General features: G+C 28.1%; 2 protein-coding genes across 4 annotated transcripts in view; one reads left to right on the top strand and one right to left on the bottom strand.

Moving 5' to 3' along the window:
- LOC129959150 (uracil-DNA glycosylase-like) overlaps positions 1-11,267 on the bottom strand; it is a 28,761-nt gene extending 17,494 nt beyond the window's left edge. The window contains exons 1-2 of the mRNA XM_056071974.1: positions 11,184-11,267; positions 253-354 (exon numbers count right to left, since the gene is read on the bottom strand). Coding sequence (XP_055927949.1) covers positions 253-306 — 54 coding nt within the window. The 5' untranslated portion in view covers positions 307-354; positions 11,184-11,267. The remainder of the gene's footprint in view (positions 1-252; positions 355-11,183) is intronic.
- A 427-nt stretch (positions 11,268-11,694) lies between these two features.
- Positions 11,695-22,344, top strand: part of LOC129959151 (protein D3-like) — a 30,422-nt gene continuing 19,772 nt past the window's right edge. The window contains exons 1-5 of one of the 3 annotated variants that reach the window (XM_056071977.1): positions 11,695-11,827; positions 11,921-12,003; positions 12,731-12,854; positions 20,799-20,936; positions 21,799-21,971. In XM_056071977.1, coding sequence (XP_055927952.1) covers positions 11,803-11,827; positions 11,921-12,003; positions 12,731-12,854; positions 20,799-20,936; positions 21,799-21,806 — 378 coding nt within the window. In that variant the 5' untranslated portion in view covers positions 11,695-11,802 and the 3' untranslated portion in view covers positions 21,807-21,971. Of the gene's footprint in view, positions 11,828-11,920; positions 12,004-12,730; positions 12,855-20,798; positions 20,937-21,798; positions 21,972-22,344 lie in introns of those variants that run through there. The other 2 variants (XM_056071976.1, XM_056071975.1) reach the window with 2 other exon arrangements.

The following is a 22,344-nucleotide window of genomic DNA, read 5'->3' as shown; positions in this document are numbered from 1 at the left end:
ATTTATTTTACAGACTGCTCTTCTTGTGATTATTGCTGCATAATAGCTTCATGAATTCATTTTCAATTCAAACTAATGCAGTATTTTCTGCTAAAAAAGTAAATATATTAATAAGAAAATATTTCAATATATTAATATCTGAAGCTCCTATTAATTTATATCTCTTGATATACATATATAAATACTTTGAAACAAAATTTCAAATATTCAAAAAGATTAAAATATAAGTCAGCAAAAATTTACATCCTCTACCTCATTAGGCTTCCTTTCATGACTATTTGGCGATGTGGATGATACTGGTTTCATACTGGCCTAAAATGCTTCCTCTAGTAAAACAGATGTTATGACGAAAATCTAAAAAAATCATGAAAGAGTGAGAAATTAAGAGTTCATTAATTTTAAGAACTCTGATTGCTCTATTTTAATTTTGGGGTTGAAATCCTAAAAGTAAGAATAGTCAAGAGTCAACAACCAACTTAGTGCTTTGACTTAGCATGCTATATTAAAATTCAGTAATTTAAAAAATACCATAATGTTTGAGCCTAGAATTTTTATTTTCAGAAATGATTCAGAAGTCAGCTGTTTAAATAGATTATTACCTTAAGTAGATTAAATCAATACTTAAGTTATTAATCGGGTATTTTCAGCTGAAATTAAACTTACACAGGAATAATGCAACAGGGGATAATACACAGGAGTAATGTAACAGGAAAGCATATTTATTACAATGTTAGGCAGTGGAAAAACATTTGGAGGTATTAATATAGTCATGTTGACCAGTTTTTATATAACACATGTTATAAAAAAGTGCTATTTTTAGTTAAAGCTGCATAGTAATAATAGAACAATTTAATTGCTTAGCTGTTTCCAAGGTGGCAGAATTATTTGAATAAAATACTCTTCTAGATAGGGCCTCCTGTTTCATTCTTATTTTGTGATATGCTTCATAATGGGCATGTGAATCTTGATGACATACTTAGGAATTATGAGGTTTCACATGAAACAAAAATTCATGAATATAACACATTATTTATTTAATTTAATGACTATTACTAGTGAATTCTGTTAAAGTCTTCCCTTAAAAATAATGTACAATAAAAAAAAAGCCAAAAAATTGTTTTAAAAAAAATAATTTTTAGTATAATGCATATAGTTATGTAATGGGTGAATTAAAACTCAAAAAAATTTATTCAACATAGCTCAATACTTAGCTGCACTCCTCAATACATGATGAAACAGACAGAAAAAAAAATGTTTAATAAAAAATATATATATTTTGAAAAAATTCATTTTTTTCAATATTTAACCAGATCCATCTGACATCAAAAATTTGAGAAAAATGAAAAATAATAGCTTTTCTAAATAACTGTACCACAAAATTTTTTTGAAATTAGTTTTGATATTAATTGATTAATTAAATAACACTGTAAATAAATAATCAATATAAATCGAGTTTAGGAAGCTTGAAAAAACGCAAACCATCCGAGTTTGTCTTCTTATCTCTGGTATTGAGAATATGATTAACTGCTAATTCCCAGATGTGTTTCCTAGAATCATGTAGCATTGTTAATAATGAGTTTGAAATGCACAAAACATGCATTGTTTGAGAATATTTTACAAATAATACTCTTATAACATTATCTGGAAGCTGCCAAGAAAGGCAAATCATTTTCCAGAAATGATGGACAACATATTGGCAATTCGATTTCATTTTTATCTCAAACCACAACTAGCATTATATATTTCATGCATTATAAGATTATGTGATGGAGTGCCAAATCATAAACATAACAAATGGTTTACTGGAATCAGCCATTGTACACGGCTGAGTTTACCTGGGGTAATGTCAGTCATGCTAGAAGAGCAACTACCATTTTCTATGACAAAATAAATACAACACAAATACTGTTGATCAGTACTTAGCTTTTTCAGGGTGAGTAGACTAATTGTCACTTAAAAAATAAGCACTTTATCAGTACTTGTTAAACATCTTCAGTGAAAAAACAAGAATCAACCTAAATGCAGTATTTTTTAATAAAACACTGAGTTTGATTAAATAAATTAAGTTGAGTATTAACTTAATTTTATACAAATATAAACAAATTACAGTCAGGAATTAATGAATTGAAACTAAGTTATTTAAAATGGTTTTTTTTTCTTTCTTTTTTTATATATGGAAGTTGTGTTTGAAAATCTTAAAAAAAGACCTTCATTGCCTATCTTAAATTATTTAATTACACTACAGTTAGTTGTATAATAGGAAGAAAAGTCACACTGCTATTTCATTAATATTTAGATTCCTCAATATATATATATATATATATATATATATATATATATATATATATATATATATATATATATATATATATATACACATATAAATAAATAAACAATTCTATAATATAAAAACATGCTCTCCAACATGGGTTACTAGTCATCAGTAAAACTTCTTACTGACATATTACATATAATGTAACATCAATGAATTATTGAAGAATAGATAATTCCAAACAATTTTAATTAGTTAAACAAATATTTTCTACCATTATTCAAAATTATTTAATAGACATTATTGACTAAATATATAAGTGAAGTAATTAAAAACACACACGTCAAATAAATTAACACTACTTAATAACATTGTTTCCTTACATAGCAAGAACTTTTGCTTATCTTAAGTCCTTATTGCTCAGTTTAACATTATAAGAAATTCCAATGTTCATTTTTGTAATGAAGAACGACTCCAGTGTTTTTGTATTCATGACAGAACAAGATTCCATTTCTTCTCCCTTTCTTTTTCCTAACCATGCCAAAAATTCGTTCACTACCACCAATGCTGCAAGCAAATATTTTCAGAGTTTTTTTTTTTTTTTTTTTTTTTTTTGTAATTTTCCGTAGTTTTTCACTATATATCCATAGTTGCATAATTTTCAACTAACTTCCGTAGCAATTACAGAACTCCATAAGTATTGGTGAGTATGTAAAAATCATACTAATTTGATTAAATATGTAAATAAAAGGTTGTTTCATTTTAGAAATTGTTCCAAAAGCTTTTGATTAATTCAATTTTCTCATTAATAATGCTTCCCAACTCATTAGATTTTGTTAGTAGCAAAAGGTTTCTGTCTTATCAAAAAAGTACATGCATTATTAGCTCTATATTCATTTTCTCCAATTAAGAGAAATTCCTTTTCCTGTACAGGTATCAAGAAATCAGAGTCTTATTTCCTTTATGCCATTGACAACTATTTTTTTTTTTTTCCATCTGTTTCCCTATACATAACCGATATTTTGAATGGACTTTAGTAACCGAGTGGATTTAGCCAGAGTGCTTTAGAAGGTCACATATAATTGTGAAACATATTATATATTTTTTTAAAATTCAAATTTCAAGATTTTTAATAATGATTAATCTTTTTTCAATAGTTATTTGTTAATGAAAAAGAATGAAAATAATTTTCAAAACTCTCCACAGCATTTTAAACTCCAATAAAGGATAGAAAAAAGCTCATTCAAACTCATTTCCCTGACAATAATACTATCAAAATCAAGTAAAGATGACTTCACCAGGAAATCTACTAACTCCATGAAAAGCATTTTCATAATATCTTTTTTTGATGAAAGTACAACATAGATCATGCCACTTTTTGATTAACTTGTGCTGTGCCAAAACATTTCTTACTGTGAGAATTTACTGGAAATGTATTCATTGAGCATTCCAATGTTTTTAAAACAAGCCACATGACATATGTACAAGCTATTGACAATCATGCTTGAAAAGATAAAACATTATCGAATATTTCTTTGGTGGAATGCAAGATTTCCAATAATTTGTTTTCTCTAATACTTGCACTTTCTTTATCAATAGTACAATAGTAGAAAAATTAAATTGCATTTGCGATTTATTGAAAAAATAATTTAAATTGCAAAATTTTCTTTTAAACTTCTTTTTTTAAAAAAGAAACACAATCATGACTTTACTAACTTATGAAAATCAAATGCATAAAAAGATGAAAGTGGATAATCACTCTGATACATTTGAAGAAATGACTTAAGTTCTGCACCATATGTGAAAACAATTAAAAATATTTCTCCAATATTTCATTGCATACTCCTTAATAAAGGTATTAATCACACATCCTTTTGGTATAAAGAGTAGGGATCTTGGAGGAGGTCATGAAGGAAACGAGTAAATAGACTTTTATTTTCTGAGTATCAGTACAGTAAAAACATTTAAGTATGCTTGGAAATATTTTTGATGCCTAATTAAATACAAAATTTGTGACAGAATACAATTTTAGAAACAAGATAACTTAACCAAATTTAATTTATCTAACTTGCATTTTTTTTTTAACATTATTCACATGATTGAGCACATACAGACTCACAAATGGTCTATTCATTGAAAAATTCTTGTTCCAAATTTTGATATGAATCTATACTTCAGATGCTAAGAATATGTATGCGAAATTTGATTGACATAGTGTTTTGAAATTATCATGTTCACTTTTACTTCAAGAAACAGATACAAAACTTCATAAAAATAAAATTTTCTTTCAAATTTGAAAATAAAATAATAATAATAATAATTCTAGAAATTTAGTGTTAAGAAATTCTAGCTCATACCTTTTTTGGGCAATCACATTCACAGAAAGACATAATTCCAAAATGTGTTATTCAGAGATTTGAATCATAGAGGTAGCTCAAATTTGGAGCTTGAAATATTTGATGGTTACAGTTTTCTCACTGAATTTTTTATACACGAAAAAGTAAAAAAGGAATTTTAATGGCATTAATTTATTTTTAGTATATTTTGGTAAAAGTAGCAAATAACCTGCAAGTAACTTTGGAGCACCATAAACATTTAGCTTTTCTTTTATTTTTGAAAGTCTTAACCATTCAATGTATTCACTTTTGGAAGTTCATAACCCTACAAGCACAAGATAACATACAATATCTTCACAATGTTGTCTAATATTCTGAATGCAGTCAATATCAAGAACATATTGAAACAATATCATTGGGTATTTTATGCTAATAGGGAATGAATGAAATACACATTTTCTGACATATTGTTAGAAGGCTCCAAGCCTTTGCATTAAAATTAATAGAAGTAAAAACACCTGCATAATTCATCAATGGTGAGTCACTAAATGACGTGGAAATATAACCAAAAAATGCTCTACAAACATGTCATATGTCGTCATCGGCACATTCATGAAGTAACTGTTAAGAACTTGAACTCATGGTTTTAATGAATACATAAAATTATCTATAAAAAGAAAGGACTTTCTCTCTATCTAAACAGACAAATCAAAGAGAAAGAAAATTCAAGTAAATTAAAAGGATATATTCTCTCTATTCTATCAGTATTTCCCTAAATTGAGATAAAACCTTTGCTACAGAACTCTGGATTCATTGAAATGTGTTAAACATTGAAAAATCCTATACCACCAAAAAAAAAAAAAAAAATGCAGGTTGTAATTGGGCAGATTTAGTGAGGTAATTTTTTTTTTAATTACTTGGATGGGAAAAAATAAACAGTTTTGCAGCCTTTATATAAGGATTATGAAATATAAGATTTTTTTAAGGACTTTTAATGACATTATGCCCCCTGTTTTTGATATTTTTCAGATCTTAAATCTGAAGAGCACATTTTTAAATCAGCAAATAAATAGAGTAAAACTGATTGAATTTCATATGAGTTCTTATACACTATGAAATACTTCCATTATATGCTAACAATAATTTCAAAATTACTTTTTAAATTATATTCTTTAAAACAACCACATTTTTCTTTCTTTCTCGATTTTTAAATGTCAAAGGACCAAAACTAATTACTGGGCAAAATTAATAAAAAAATTTAAAGGTTCTACTAATCCAATGGAAAACATTTCTGATGTATGCCAGAACTAATTTCAAAATTAATTCTTAAAAAAATGTTTTTGAAAAAAAAATGATTTTAATCATCTCTCAATTTTTTAATACAAAGGGATGTGACTAAATATTAAACAAAACTGACGAAATTTTTAAGAACTGATGAATTTAACACAACTTTGCACAATTTTTCCATACTATGCTAACATCAAATTTTTTTTCTTCCAATTTTTAACCCATATTAATGTATAGTGAAATAAAACTTCTAAGATTTCTCTCAATAATGGAAGGTTTTGAGGATAGAAGATCATTAATGATGAATCTAATTATCATTAATTTTCATAAGAAATAAAAATTGCCAAAATCAATTCTAGTGGTAATACCTGAGTGATTGTACCTTTAATTTTGTCAATCATTTTAAATACAAAGATCATGGATGAACAGCTGGTTGCCAGAGGCAATTAATTGATTCATTATGTTCTATTATTTAATTGCCACTTGGGTGTGTATTTCTTATTATTCCAACACAGTGCAAATAAATAATTATTACAAATAGACATTTAGACAACAAAGAAAAAGGTTGCTAAGAAAATTACTGCCAACATCGAAATTACTATATTGACTAAATCTAACCACATTTATGAAAATACTGTTATGTAATCTATTACTAATGAAAAGATTTTAAGTTATTTTAATTAGCATGGATAAAGTGTTAGAGGGTGTTACATACTGTATGTTAGATAAATAACTAAATCATGTGCTAAGAAAAATTATACTTTTTAGAAACTGCTTCCATTTTTTTGCAAAGGTTCTTAGGATACAATTAGAAAAATTTATATTTTAAAACAATTTATTCCATTACATGTCTAAGAAACTTAGAGTTTCCAAGATTTTCCAATATATTTTATCCCCTTTCTTTTAATTCAGAAGCAAATTTCTCAAAATAATTACTTTTCGTTTATCAGCGATCATATTAATTTGATCAAAATTCTTTGAATATTAACATCTCATTGAATCAATCACCAAAATTTGTTAAGAAATGAACTTTATAGAAATTTAATTCATACCATGTTACTGTTAGAAATTTCTACACAATTCATAGTACAATAAAACACATCTCCTTCATTTCTTTAAGTGAGAAAGCCATACATTAAGTACTGAAAGTATGAAAATTAAATAAAAACAATTAGGCATTAAAATTTTTTTCTTATAAGGGATGCAGTCGTGTAAGATGCTACAAGAAAGTTTATTCTTGGAAGTATTTTATAGTCAATTGGCAAATGATGCAAGAGTACTATGTGCCTTAGAACTGAGTATTTGAGCAAGAATGATACAATAATTCACAACAAGCTTAATATTCTATCAGCTGTTAATCACAAGAATTCAATAAATTAACCAAAACTTGCAAATAAATGCAGTTTATTCTGCTTTTTTTTTTTTTTTTTTTTTTTTTTTAAATAACAATGAACAGTTTTTAACAGTTTTACTTTAACACTCATAGAATTTGTGTTTTTTGAAACTTTTATTTGGCAAATAGGAAAATAAAGTTTTTTAGCAACAAGCTTGTAGTTCACTCCTAATCTAGTGGTACAAGGCAGCTGCCTAGTTGAGAATTAGCAGCTGTTTTTTTTCAAAGGAAATTTGCCAAAACACCAATATTGCCATGCCATCAGGACTGTTATAAATCAAGAAATCAAATTAATGATTTTGGGACAAGGAAAAATTATTAACAATACAGACATGTCAAGGACATATGTTTGACAAGATCATTTTAAAGATTTTTTTTAAAAAAAAAGCCAAAATTGTTTTCCCCATTTAGTGAAGAACTATTTCAGATTACATGTAAATTCTATGTTCAAATAAAAGAAAATCAGCTGAATAGATACAGAATTTTAGACATATACTATTACAAATGGAGCCTAAAGAAATCTAGATACTAAATTATGTATTTCTTGCTTAAGTGAGTTAAATAAGGGAAAGACTATGATATATATATACATACAGGGTGATCAAGAAATAACAGGAGGTGTTCGGAGCCATGTAGCGTGTTATATACTGGACGAAATATAACAAAATTTGGCCACCATACACACTGAAGAATGCAGTTTTGATTTATCAAGAAAAAAAAAAAAAAATTAGTACCAAAAACGCTGATAGGGGAAATTCTGGCGCTGCAAGCGTATAATATGTGGAAAAAGAATACATTACTGCAAATGGAAACAGTAAACAGCAACACACCAAATACCAATAAGAAACATTTATTATAGCAACTTACAAATTTGGCTCACCAACTTGATGTTCCAATAATTGCATGTGATACACGAGGTTTTCGATTGTGGATCGCAGCATATCGGCATTTATTTGTCAGACATGTAACGTTATTTGATTTTTTAAAGTAGGAATGTCAGGAACATGTCCTTCATACACAATGTTTTTCAAGTGAACCAGAACCGCCTCACAATCAGAAATTGCCAAGATTAAGAACAGTGTCACCAGTTAATGGGTGTTATTTTATACGAATAACATTTCAGGATCTTATGCAATATCTTCTGCATTGTCAAGAATGGGGTATCTGTTTGTTGTGATGTTGAACAAGCACTGCTGATAATAGTAATAGTTAAAGAGAATAAAATAGTATTAGCTATCGCCTAATCAATAACGGCAGTTGCAACTTCTTTTAGTTCCTGATTGATAACTTCATGTTTTCGGCCTGGTTACACATGAAGTATTCCTGTTTCAAATCTTTGAATCATTCTTCGTAAATTAGTTATGGTCATTGGTCCTCTAAGTATCTGTTTTAACTGCTGGTATTCACAAAGAGCAACACTGGCATTTTCCTTCTGCTGATAAAATAGCTTCACTAATAAGGGCATTAACGAAGTGACAACATAATCGACTGGCGAATTCTTGCAGAATGGTGTAAATTCCTGCAACCCTTCCTTTTATCTTCGATGTTATGTCACAAAGTACCCATATAAGCAAATTACATAATAAAGTTTTTGATTGCAGCTCCAGGATTTCTTCTATTGGTATTTTTTGGTACTAATTTTTTTTCTTGATAAAAACCGCATACTTTAATATGTATGGTGTTATATTTCGCCACATTTTGTTATATTTTGCCCAGTACATAACACGCTACAGGGCTCTGAACACCTCCTGTTATTTCTTGATCACCCTGTATGTATGCATGTATATATATATATGTTGGCATTCTGTTTTGCACACTATAAATGTCAAAATTTCATAGAAAAATGATTACGAACTAAGCTTAGACAGGATTATCACAACAATCTATACCCTCCAATATTGGTTACCTTAAAATTATTTAACAGACATTCATTACGGACTAAATATATAAGTGAAATAATTTTACTTAAAAAAAAAACACAGTACGATTTTGTTGATCAAACAAATTAACATTGTTTATCAGACATTAAAAATATTTTTTAAAATTAAATAGTAAGCATTTATAGTTTTTTTAAAGTCATTACTCAAATTAACATCGTGGCAAACTCCCATATACATTTCGTAATGAGGAGCGACTCTAGTGTTTTTGAATTCACATAGAAACAAGATTCCAATTTTTTAAAAAACTATGATAATTTTTTTTTTTACTAATCACCAGCATTGTTGCGAGTGAGGTCTTGGGAAGAGGGCATTTTCTGGAGTTAATTTACCATATATCTGTAGTTTTCAACTAATTTCTATAGCAACTAAGAAAACTCTGTAGCTTTTGTAAGGTATGACAACCTGATATAATTTGGAAACTATGTAATAAATGATTTAAGTGCATTGCCCCAAAATTCAAATATTTCTTACATATTAACATGTATCAAATGAACAATGCTTTATAATAATGAAGCACCACAACAAATAAACAAAATAACACAACAAAATAAATGCTCTTTGGACATTTATGATTATTTTAGTCCTCATTTCTTTATTGAATTGGATAGAATTTTTTAAAGAGCTGGACTTAAAATAAAATTACCCATATGTAGTTAGGCACAATTTAGACTGATTTATTATCTCTACTAATAATAAAGGTGAATGTGCGTGTGTGTTGTCGTTCTATAGGCTAGACTGTTTGACACACAACTACCAAATTTGGAATATATATACACCTTGGAGGTTGGAAATATCCCCCTTTAAGTAATTCTTTGAATTTCCCCTTCATGACTTGCAAAAATATTATGGCAGAAAAATAAATTCTACAGCAATTCAAAATATAAAAAATTATCCTTTTAGCTATACCAATTTTTAACAGATTACAGTGTTATCCTAAAATTTAAACCATTTTCATCGTTTTATTAAATATTTATTTGCATGACTTTGTTGAAAGCTAAAGAAGAAGAAACCTGTTTAATATCTGTGCATGAAAAGAAGAAAAGTGAAATAATAATATCACAAGATTTCAAAGATGGTTGAACCGGATATTTATGTTTTAATAGTGTTATTATGCAATGATACTGTCTCCACCAGAAAGGCTCATGGGCACAATAAGCAGAACTTAACGGAATTAAACTATCTCAGCATTAATGCCAGACCCTTTAGCGGAAACATAAAGTATTTATATAAAATCAAATGTAACCAATATTTCCACTGAACCAGTCGCTCAAAGCGATTAGTCCATAATAAGATTTTTTAGCTTATATTTTCACAGTAGACCAATTACAGCATAGAGAAGTGTCATTAGTTTTTTCTTATAATTACTAACTCTACCATCAAGTAAAGCAGATAATACATTCATTTAGCATTCATAACAAAATGTATGAAAATACTCAAAATACTAAAAAGCAATAAATAAGATTCGAACACAAACAGCATGTTTTGGACACATACGTAAAAAGCTTCAGAATTTACCATATTTTACCATATGAAATATTATATGGAAACTTATAATTAATATAAACCACGGATAATTAATATACTAATCTTGAGAATGAAATTATATTTTAGTTAATTTTACTTCTTGTTATTTCACGACTTCATTCACCAACCAGTAAAATTAAATTATCATCTCAAAATATTCTTTGAGAGGCACAACAATTTAAATAAGGATAACTGAAAAGGCCGACAGGAAAATGTCACTTATGCCAAAATACTCCATATCAAATCATTGAATAGATTAACACAAAATAATTCAATTCGAATGACAGCAAGTAGACATCTAAAGACAAAAACATATTAAAAACAAAAACAGCGATATATGAATTTAAAAAAAAATCTTATTCAGAAATCCATAGTATACAAATCTTTTTTTTTAAATAAAAAATACAACAGAAACTTATGAATAAACTTACGTAAATGATCCCATGAAATGAGAATGAGAAAACTTCAAATGTCAACTGTCAGATTACAGAATCAGGATTCGTAGAACATTCTGGCGCGAATTGCATTTCATTTCACTTCCGAATCTACTTATGCACAGTACCGCCTAAAAAGATGAATAGCTAAAGTGTTTCTTCACAAATGTAAATTTATTCCCTACTTTAAATTTGAAAAGAAGACAGACCTTGCCTATAATAATTTGAGTTTACTTCAAATGAAAAGTTATTAGTTCCAAAAATAAAAATAAGTTTGGAATAAGTTGGAATTCACTAATGTATTTCTAGGTAGAGTTCCATTTCCACTAGATTCCATCAGTGGTCTAATGACAAATTCAACTCCCAAAGCATTTATGAGATTTTTTAGCTTAACCAGCTACGATATTTATCAAATTGCAAGTTAACTTGCAAGTCAGGCAAACCACAGTTGCGAATCAGCCGGATTCACACAATCATTCAAGAGTGACCGACATCGACATTTTCAGAAAGTGGCTACCTGGTTTGATGATTCGTTAGTTTCGATTCGTTCTTTCGTGAATGACGCGCCTCTACTTCTTGACATTGTGCCAAACCAGTTACTCGTGTGTGCAACAATATGTTGTTGATTTTTCCCGAAGAAGGTAAACGTCGAATGTGAACCTTTTTCTTCTGTTTACATCTATTTCTCGCGCTGATGATGATATTACTAATATTAGTCTTTTTTTCACCCATAGAAGAAGCGGTCGCGCCACAGATGTTTGAAGAAGCTAAAATCATACCCGATGTTATTAGTACTCGGCCGCCATACATTGCGGAGGCAATATTCTGTTTTATTTATTTCATGTGTTGTATTTTATTCCATGTTTTCTGTCTTTTGGTTTGCAAAAATTTGGTGATTGCTAAATAAGTATAGATACGTTTAATTTTTAGATTTTCTATGTACTAGGTGACTTTTTTAAGATTAGAGGTGCGTCATGAAATTTAATTTCTGTAGATGTTACATATAATTTTCGTATGTTTTCAGACATTAAATGAATTACAATAACCGCGGTAAAGTCATTGTTTATGATAATATTCAATCTCACAAATGAATAAAAAATGGAAAGAAATAAAAAGGGAGAATAAGAATAACTCCATGATAATGCACACTATTTGAATATAAGCTAAAATGAATGATTAGAATAAAAACTAGTAGAAATTACAACTTTCTAACTCAAATTATTTTATGAGTTATGGAAAAATTAAAGAATTTATCTGGTATATTGTGTTTATACATGCAATAAAAGTCTAATTTTCATTTTGCTGAAAACAATTTTTTTATTGTAAAATATTGATCAATAAACTTTAGATATATTTTTCTCATGTTTTATATGACAGTATATTTTCATCTAGATAATTTTTTGTTATAAACAATGTTATACATTACCAAAATTAAGTGCATCTTTTGGAATAAATATATTTTGTTGCATCATTTGTTTAACTTATAATGAAATCTATTTAATATTTTATTTTGTTATTTCTAATTTAAAATATTGTTCCTTTAGTTCAGATATCGTGACCAAATCGTCAATTTGGGAACTGAATTGACCCCAACTCAGGTTAAAGATCCTCCAACTCACCTCTGCTGGCCTACTGAGGAAGGTGCTTTATATACTGTGTGCTTGACAGGTATATTAAATTTTGAGTATAGGTATATAAAAGTTAATGCTACCTCTTAGATCTGCAATCAGAAATGATGTATATGTTTAGTACTTATTGAATTTTTTACCTGAATTTTCTGTTTATTACTTTTTAATATATTATGTAAGAGTTTGTCTCCTGATAGGCATGGATGTTAAATGTTTTTCATTTATTTTTGTTTGGTTATAAATCTCTAGTTAGCCACTTGGTCCTTGTGAAATACTGAAACTTTTTTTTTTATTTTAGAAAGCAAGGGTTTTTTTTTTTTTTTTTTTTTATAGAAAGCAAGGTCAAATAAACAGGGTGTGTAGCATCATTAAAAGACATAAAAAACTGCTTATATTTACTGTTCCATATATGAAGGCCTTAAAACTATTTATTTTTGCTGTTCCGTATATAAGGGCCTGAAGAGTGCTTATTTTTTTTCCAGGTCCTTATTTTAAAAGAAACATCTTACCATGCTATACAGCTATCCTAAATCTGCTCGATTATATGACTATTTTCTTTGCAGTGTCCAATCTTTCAATGCTTAGTAAATCTTAATAAATTTCGATGGGCAGTGAAAAAGGTTTTATCTCAGTTTAGAGAAATATATCCCTTTCATTTATTTGATGCTTCTTTTTCCTATTTTTGCTTGTTTAGGTAAGGGAAAAAAATCCTTTCTTTTTAAGGGTGATTTTATGTAATAATAAAAAATCACTTGAGTTAATTTTTAATAGTGACTTCAGCTCATTGTTGCTTTTCTGCATGATTATTTGCTTCTAGAACATTCGCTAGTTATATTTCAATATTATTTAGTGAATCGCCATTGTTAAAGTAATTTTACTTAAAAAATTTTTGTGCAAAAGTTAAGAATTTTTTGACAATATGCTGGAAAATGTATATTTAATTCATTGTGGGCTTTCGAAAGTGAAACACTGAATGATTCGAGACTTCCAAAATAAAAATGATGCAAAATGTTCATGATGCTCCAAAGTTACTTAATTTGTTATTCTTGGTAATACATATCAGAGCTAAATTAATACCAATAACATTCATTTGTTGCTTCCTTGCATAAAGGGTTTTTAAGAAGAATTCGAGTTCAAGCATTTGCTCAATCTTCACAATTTAAACTTCTAAATTTTTGAAACTCTGTTTGTCTATGAATACAATAACACAAAAATGTTTTGAGCTAGAATATTTTAAGAACAAATTTTCAAAATTCTATCAAATATCGAACAAAATCCATTTCCAAGATTTTTTTTTTTTGTCTGTTTGTCCCAGTGCTAGTGAACACGATTATTTCAAAGGGCAAAGAGAATTGTTTAAGGGCTTTAACTGCATAATAATTATGAATATATATTTATATGAAATATTGATTAATAAGTATGTTATGAAATCTCTCTGCATTAATTTAAGCTTTTATTTGAATAATTTTGCCTAAAAATCTGCATTAGGGATAAAGATGTGCATTGCATAATTATATAATATGAATTCTGATTTAAATATCGCACTGTTTTTCCAAATTGGTTCGATATTCTGATATTTTTAATTTTGTTTGTTACTGATTAAGATTAGCAGAATACTTGACATAACATACATAGTTAATTTGTTAGCATGTCATATTAAAATGGAATTTATTTCATAAGTAATTGATTTTTGATATTTCATTTTATTTCCCTGCTAATGAGGGAAACTCTAATTTTCTTTTGTTTAAAATAATCAGAATGTGCTGTCAAGTCATTATATTAATTCTGTTACAAATGTTAGAAACTTAATTGTGTCTATCATATAATTACAGCTGACGCAGCATTGACACTAAGTACAGTTATAGTCCATCAATGTAGTCATCAGTATTTTGTACAATTTGCTTTCAGTGATGTGGAAGTCATAGAGTATTCATTGCAGTATCAACTCTGTTCATGGTTTGAATTGAATGGTCTGCCATTTTAAAAATCTAAAAAATTTCATTAGTGAATGCCATGAAGGGCTTCTTTCCTAGTAGAATTGAGAGTGAGTCATCTGTGGGCTGTTCATCTATAGCTAGGTGGTTCCCCTCAGTTACCAGGTTTCTGGATGATAAAGCAATTCCCAATTCCAGCAAACAAACAAATCAATCATAAGTTGTTTTGTTAGTAATTACTATGGAACAGTCCATAACTTAAAGTGTCATGGACCAATCTAAATCATCAATAGAATGACGACTTCACTTTGGATATTCTATGACTTCATGTTTCTAGAAACAAATTGTATACAATGCCGATGAATTTGTATACAATTAATAATCTTAATGGCTTTTAAGTTGTATGTAATTAAAATTAATACATATATTGTATTAACTGTAATTATGTATAAGGGATCTCTCCAAAATGTGGAATAAGTAATTTCTTTAATTACTGCAATTAGACATATACTTCATATTATTAAGTATTGCCAAATAAGGTTTCCAAATGTATGAAATTACTTTGATCTCTGTAGAGGCAATCATAAAAAGATGGACAAATAATAATAATAAAAAAAAATGCTACAGCCGTCATAGTGAAAAAAATCAGGGTGGGAATATATAATATTTTCACTGAAAGTTTTTGTTTGCTTTTTTCAGAACAACAAGTTATTGTAATAATTAGCGAAAATGGTTTTGCGTACTATGGAAGTGCCCAGCTCCTGTCACTGCTATGATTTTAAGTTTTAATGGTTATCTTTTATTTAAAAAGATATATATGGAGCTACACCCCCCCCCCCCCATCCTTTTTCCCTTTGAATGCGAAATCGATCATACCACATGAGCGAAAATGTGTGCATTATTGCTGTTAATATTCAAAACTGGTTGTAAAATATTGATCCATTATTATAATTCCAAGACTATTTCAATTAAATAAGTATTTTACAATAATTATTCCTCTCTTTTCAGAGATCTTTTTGTTGAATTATGAAGTATTAGACATTATTATTTCCATAAAACATTTTTTTTTTTTTTTTTTTTTTCATTTTCAAGCATAATGAACATGGATTATTAAATTCTTCATATGAATGGAGGCTATGGATGGCATGAAATGGACGCTATGGCTAATATTTTCTTTTAACATTTTTTGTTGTTGTTGTTGATGATTTAAAATTCTCCATACATTCTACAAAATACTCTATAATTTTAAAATAATATTTAATGAAAAAATTAATTTGTTTGATATATTATAGGTGCAGATGCCTCTTGTAATTTTTCAAAAAACATTTTAAAAAGAGAAAGACAGCATTTTTCTTGCATGGTTTTGATGTATATGAAACCGCTTGCCACAAAAATTTACAAAATTCATTCATACTATCTTTTTTGAAATTTATACCTCTGAAACATTTTTCTTTTTATGCAATAAAGAAAAAATTGATAAGGTTCAATTTTCAGCTTTTTGTCCTATTTTACTGGTTAAGTATATTGAGCCAGTGTGCAAGTGATTTTTTTTATTATAGTTGGTGAGCTAAAAGTCGATGCAATTTTGATTTAAGAATTTCTTATTTTGATGCCGAGATTTCAATTTGTATTTGTAAATGAATTTTTTTTCTGTTAGGAAAATTATTGTTTGGTTTTGATTGGCATGTTAGTAAATACTGTGAATAGGGGAGACAACATGGAAAAGAAACGAATCATTTTATTCTAGAGCATTCAGCCAATATGTACTGCTTTGTACTGTAATTTGTTTTTGCACTGCAGTTTTCATGAGTAAATTTGTCAATCATGACTGGTTGGCTAAACGTCTACCTAGATGACCGTGTATCTTCTAGTATTGATTAATACATGTGCAAAGGGGGGGGGGGGCTTTACATAATTGAAGCTTATCTGAGATTCAATAACTGAAAATGGTGTTTCTTTCTTTTGAGAATTAAATTTTATTTTATATTGATTTTCGTTAAAACGGTAGAACAATTTTTCAAATAAGAACATATTGTGTAATAGTTAAAGAGCATAAAATAAAATGTTCTAAAGGTATTAGAAGCAGATATGCTGGCCACCCTGAAAATGAACAGAAATACAGTTTTAATATGAAGAGAGAATACCAAATTTCATTCATCTAGCGAACTCATTGCAGTGAAGAAAAACAAATTTGCATTGGGAATGCCCTTTTTTTCAACCGATCAAAACTAAATACAGAACTATAGTTTTAATATCAAGATCACATATTAAATTTTATTCATTTAAGTCGCTGGATTATTTAAATGATCCCATTTATATGTATGCAAAAGTTTAAATCAAATTCTTGTTGGATTTAATTTAAAATTCGATAAATATCTGCACTTTATTACTTTACATTCTATATATAGGTGTCAAATTTTAATCATATAGCTATTTACATTTTGTAGTTATCATATACTCGGACAGTCAAACAGACAGACTTCGTGGATTGATGGATTTCGTTCAAAATTTTATGGAAATCTTTGAACATGAAGTTTCATTTATCTAGCTCAAGGGACTTTTGAGCTATTCTGTTCACAGACATAGTTTCTCAAACCGTTCAAATTTTTTATGAATGATTATATATTTTATTTTAAACAGAGGACTATTAAAAGAATTTTATATTTTTTCTGAAGTTTGAGCTGAAATAAACACTGGCAATTTTCTATAATCCAAAGATTGAATAGCATATTCCATGTTCTAGGATATTTTCTGATGAACAAAGAAAGTAAAGTTAAATAAACATTTTTGAATGAAAACATTAGATATTTTAATTTCAAAAGAATAAATTTAATTTTAGAGAGAGATATAAAAATTGCTATCGAGTTGCACTAAATTTATACATTTGATATGATTATAATAGAAAAAAAAAAAAAATGAGAGTAAAATTTTAGAAACATATAATCAAATATAGAAAGATGTCAAAAGAACAAAATATTTCATTTCTTAATTGGGAGCACTTGTCTATAATTTTTTGATATCACCATTTTCAATAAATTAGCGAGAAGATTAAATCACGCTATTTGGGAAATAGTTCATGATTATTTTAGAACAGAAAACAATGTTTGGTAACTTGCATTAAAATTTTGTTTTGTTTTTCCATTAGATTTTCCCTACATAGAACGAATCAAAAAGCATTCAAAGAATTTTTACTTAAATAGTTAATTTCCATTTGTAACTTACTGCATTTAGAAAGTTTCCTCTAATTAAGGAAAAATATGATGATACTATTGTCATTAAGTGATCTGACGTTATTGAAAAAAGAAGTGCCCAGCTTGAGTGACAACAACGACATTATTGGAATATATATATATAAAGTAATGATATCTCTTAGTCTAATTTATATTCTAAATTCATTTCCTAATTTTTATCTTCATTTAGCCCATATTAACTTCATTCTAAAATGCTCTCTTATTTCTTGATCTAATTCCCACTTTTTGTTTAATTAATTCTATACACTCTCAATAAAACTATTCAGCACTAACTCATTACATAAATTATTGCTTCAACATTAATAATTTTGATGATCTGTGCTGTGCATTAATGTACAGTTTATTCAATCAAATATTGTAAATTTTACTGACTTTTCCCAACATAAATTTGACAAAAGAAATAATAATTTAGCTGATTATTTTCACAAAAAATTGAATTGTGGCAGACTGTTGGTCCTTTAGACAGATCTTGACGGGCTGTCAACTCAATTAAAACGTTTGGTCACTATAAAAATCCCTTCTACCCATGCAGAATGCCTTACAATAACTGCTAAACTTTTAAAAATGCAAAATCCTTCAGAAACATGCCCTGTCAGGAGTAATGAAACCCTAATTAGAAAAAGACAACCGGCATCTTTTGTACCTAGACAAAACTTTACAGATTCCAAAATTACTGTGTACCTCGAGCTCCAAATTATTTTAGACAAAACTATCAAAATTTACTGAGGCCGCATGCAGATAATTTCAATAACCAAAATTATAACTATGTTCATATTTTATCATTATATGACTTCAATTCACTATTCCATTACTTTATGCTCAAATCGATAATTTGGATGAGCCTTCTACTATTAAAGGACACTGTGTACAAGCATTTCCTAGAGACAATACTTACCAAATAGAGACAATCAGCTGAATTTCTGCTGAAAAATCCTTTTTATTTTACACATTTTATTATTTTTTAAGTATTGTTAATATAGTTTACCTAATGTTTTCATAAATACAGTATATTTTTATATCTAATTTCCTTATTGATTTTGATATTAATGTAAAGGTAAAGGAAACTTAGGTAACACTTTTAATATGCATTTAAATTTTTATCTGTTACTTGGATACCTCTGTAAGGTATGGTTGTGTGTTTCGAGCCCCGTCGCGCTTCCATCTCTTGTGGTGGGACGAAAATTGTAATGATGTCTTAATCTAATTTAAATTTTAATTAATTTCCTAATTTTTATCCTAATTTAGCCCATATGAACTTCATTCTAAAATATTCCGCTGTTTTCAGATGCAGTTCCCACTTTTTGCTTAATTCAACATTTTCTCATGCTCCGAGTGAAGGGATAAACATCCTTAATGCTTACAACATTCTTTTAAAGATACCCAAGATTCCCATTCCTAAATTGACATGTGTCAAAGAAACCTCTATTAAAATCTGATTGTAAAATCACTGAAAAGGAAAATTTTGGTCTCTTTTACACTTATATCACAATGTGAACGGATGTCAGTTTTTATCATTGCTTCTTGTGCATAATATGTCTCCTGTGATGAAATAAATTGAAGTTAAAATTTTCAGAGGTTTCTTCTATTCGGCCATGCAACTGTTTAAATATGAACAGATTCCTTTCAATTTTGGCAACTGCGATTCTTGCAGAAAATAATCTAGCTATAGCACCTGAATTCAATGATCACTACTCAAAATTAATCTCTTTTATTGGAAAGCAAAAGACCAGTAGACATTCTTTTTATGTTTTAGCTTAAAAGATGCTATCTGCCTTCGGCCACCAGCTATTTGCCCACTTTATTAATAGTAATAATTTTACCATGTTAGCTAACTTTGATTAGCTGCATTTTACTATAATACATGAAAATAATATTTTAAAGTATTTTTGTACAATGAACATTGAGCTGAGTAACTATGTATGGAAAGTGCCGAAATTGGGGAATAAAATAGATGTAATCAATCTTGGGCGTTTTAATTTTATTTTGCAATAACTTTCTAAATGGTATGGTAGGGGGGGGGCAGGCAATCATTCATATTTAATCATGGGTATCATGAGCATTTATGTGGAATTGAAATTGGTGAAATCGAACCAGTGATTGTGGCTGTTTAATTTTTCCTTATTATTTTTAATATATAGATTAATTTAATAATATTGTTTTTTTGTTTTTATATCTTAAAAGGTCCCTGAATTCGCAGCTTTGGAAATCATTTAGTGACCTGTATTTTTACTCTGTATTTTTGTCAATAGAATACAGAGTAAAAAATTCCTCCCAATGGCTCCTTCCCTTATTTGACCCTTTTTATTCATTTATTTTCTTTCTTTTTATTTGTTTAAAGAAAAAAAAGTAAAGGGAGAAAATTTTATGAATCGGCCTGAAGAGGAGACCGTAATCAAGAAAAATGACCGTCAGATTATCACTACGACTGGTGAATAGTCTAAATAGATTTTGAGGCCCCTATAAATCTTGAAGCATGAGGCGACTGCCTATATTGCCTATACAGAAAACAGCCACTGAGCAAGCCATGTATTCATGACATATTTTATGAAGTATATTTTCGATATCATATATATATATATGTGTGTGTGTGTATGTAATATATGAATTTTATTTCCATATATAAGCATATCATAATATTGATTTTCATATATTATTTAATGAAACATAGATGTAAATAGCTTCATTACTTAAAGAGCATTGTAAATCTATGAAACACTGATAGTATAGTAAAGTTATTTAATGACATTTAAAACTTCTAATTTTTGTATGCTGAAAGCAGAAATATTTTTTCTGAAATAGATCCAGATGCCCCTAGTCGTGCTAATCCGAAGTATCGCGAATGGCATCATTGGCTTGTAGTTAACATTCCTGGAACAGAAGTATCTGATGGGATAGTTATGTCGGAGTATGTTGGAGCTGGTCCCCCTCAAGGCACAGGTGAGAATTTTTTGATAAATTGTTCTGTTATTATTTTTTTAAAAAAATAGTACAGTGACCTTTGGTAATCTGCACATCTCACCTTTAAAAAATGAGAATCACCTTCTTTATATTACTGAAAAAGCTTTATCTAAGAATTCAATAGTTTATTTTTGATCTTCAGGAAATATTTCATTATTTTCAGCTGTTTTTATTTCATCTGTTGCTGCATAGATTTAATTTGATTTGTGTACTTCTCGTCACTGTCGTGTCATAAATTGATTTTTTGTTAGATATTTTTTTTTTTTGTTGTAAATAAATGAAATTTTTTATGTGAACATTTTGCACATTCATCAAATCTACAGTTTGGTTCAAAATTTAGTAAATTTGCTTGAATTAAACAGTGAAGAGAACTAGATTTATAGCTGCAATAATATATTTTTGGGAAGATGGCAGCTTTTTAGAATATATATATCTAGGTCATTGGAAAAGAAAGTTAAGAAATAACTTAGTTTTAAAGTTTGCTGGCAGTGTACCAATAAATTATATTAGCAAGATTTTGTTTTTCTTCATTTGTAGGATATTTGTGAGGTGTTGATTTTATGCTGTTAAAAATAATGGTTTAAAAATGCTGTAAAAAATTTTTTAGAAATTGATTTTGTAATAATTTATAAGTTATTTAAAAAGCAAACAAAAAAACACTGGTTTAGTTATGTCTTTAATGCAATAGGCAGAAAGAAAATTAAAGAGAATTTATAATTTTGTCTTAAATCATTTTTTAGAACAAATGAAAAATCTTTGAAGATTTATTTAAATTGGATGTCTTTTAATTCCCCATGTTTATGCATTTTGCCTGATTGTTCATGTTTTCTATCCATTTCAGATATCTAACATATAAAAATGAATTTTTGTTTGTTCGTATTTTATTCTCTGCTGTACCATTCATCCAATCGCAGTAAAACTTTGCCAACTTATTGCTTGCACTTGCACGAAGGTTACAGGCATAGTTCAATTATTAGCATTTATTTTGAACTCAATAAAATTTACAAATTGTTTCATACGTTTCTATTATTCAACATTATTTTAAAATTAATAATTGACAAAAGACAAACGGCACATGTTATTCAGAGTTAATTACACGTATATCAAACAAAATAAAATTATTATCATTGATGCCAACTAATGCGAGTGAAATGAAATCTAAAATATTTATTGCAAGCACCAATTTTTTTTCTTTTCGTTAATGAATAGTCATCTGCACAGGATATAGTCATTCAACATGCACAATATTTTGGCTGTGTCGAACTGCAAATATTATTCAGAGTTTATCTTGTACATACAAAATAGAATTATTGTCATCAATGCTGATCAAGGTAAGTTATATATTATGGAAATTTTCCAGTGCGAGCAGTAATTTTTATATTTAGTG

This window comes from Argiope bruennichi, chromosome X1, assembly GCF_947563725.1.
Source record: "Argiope bruennichi chromosome X1, qqArgBrue1.1, whole genome shotgun sequence".
NCBI lineage: Eukaryota > Metazoa > Arthropoda > Arachnida > Araneae > Araneidae > Argiope > Argiope bruennichi.
This window is presented reverse-complemented; position numbering and strand designations above follow the sequence as displayed.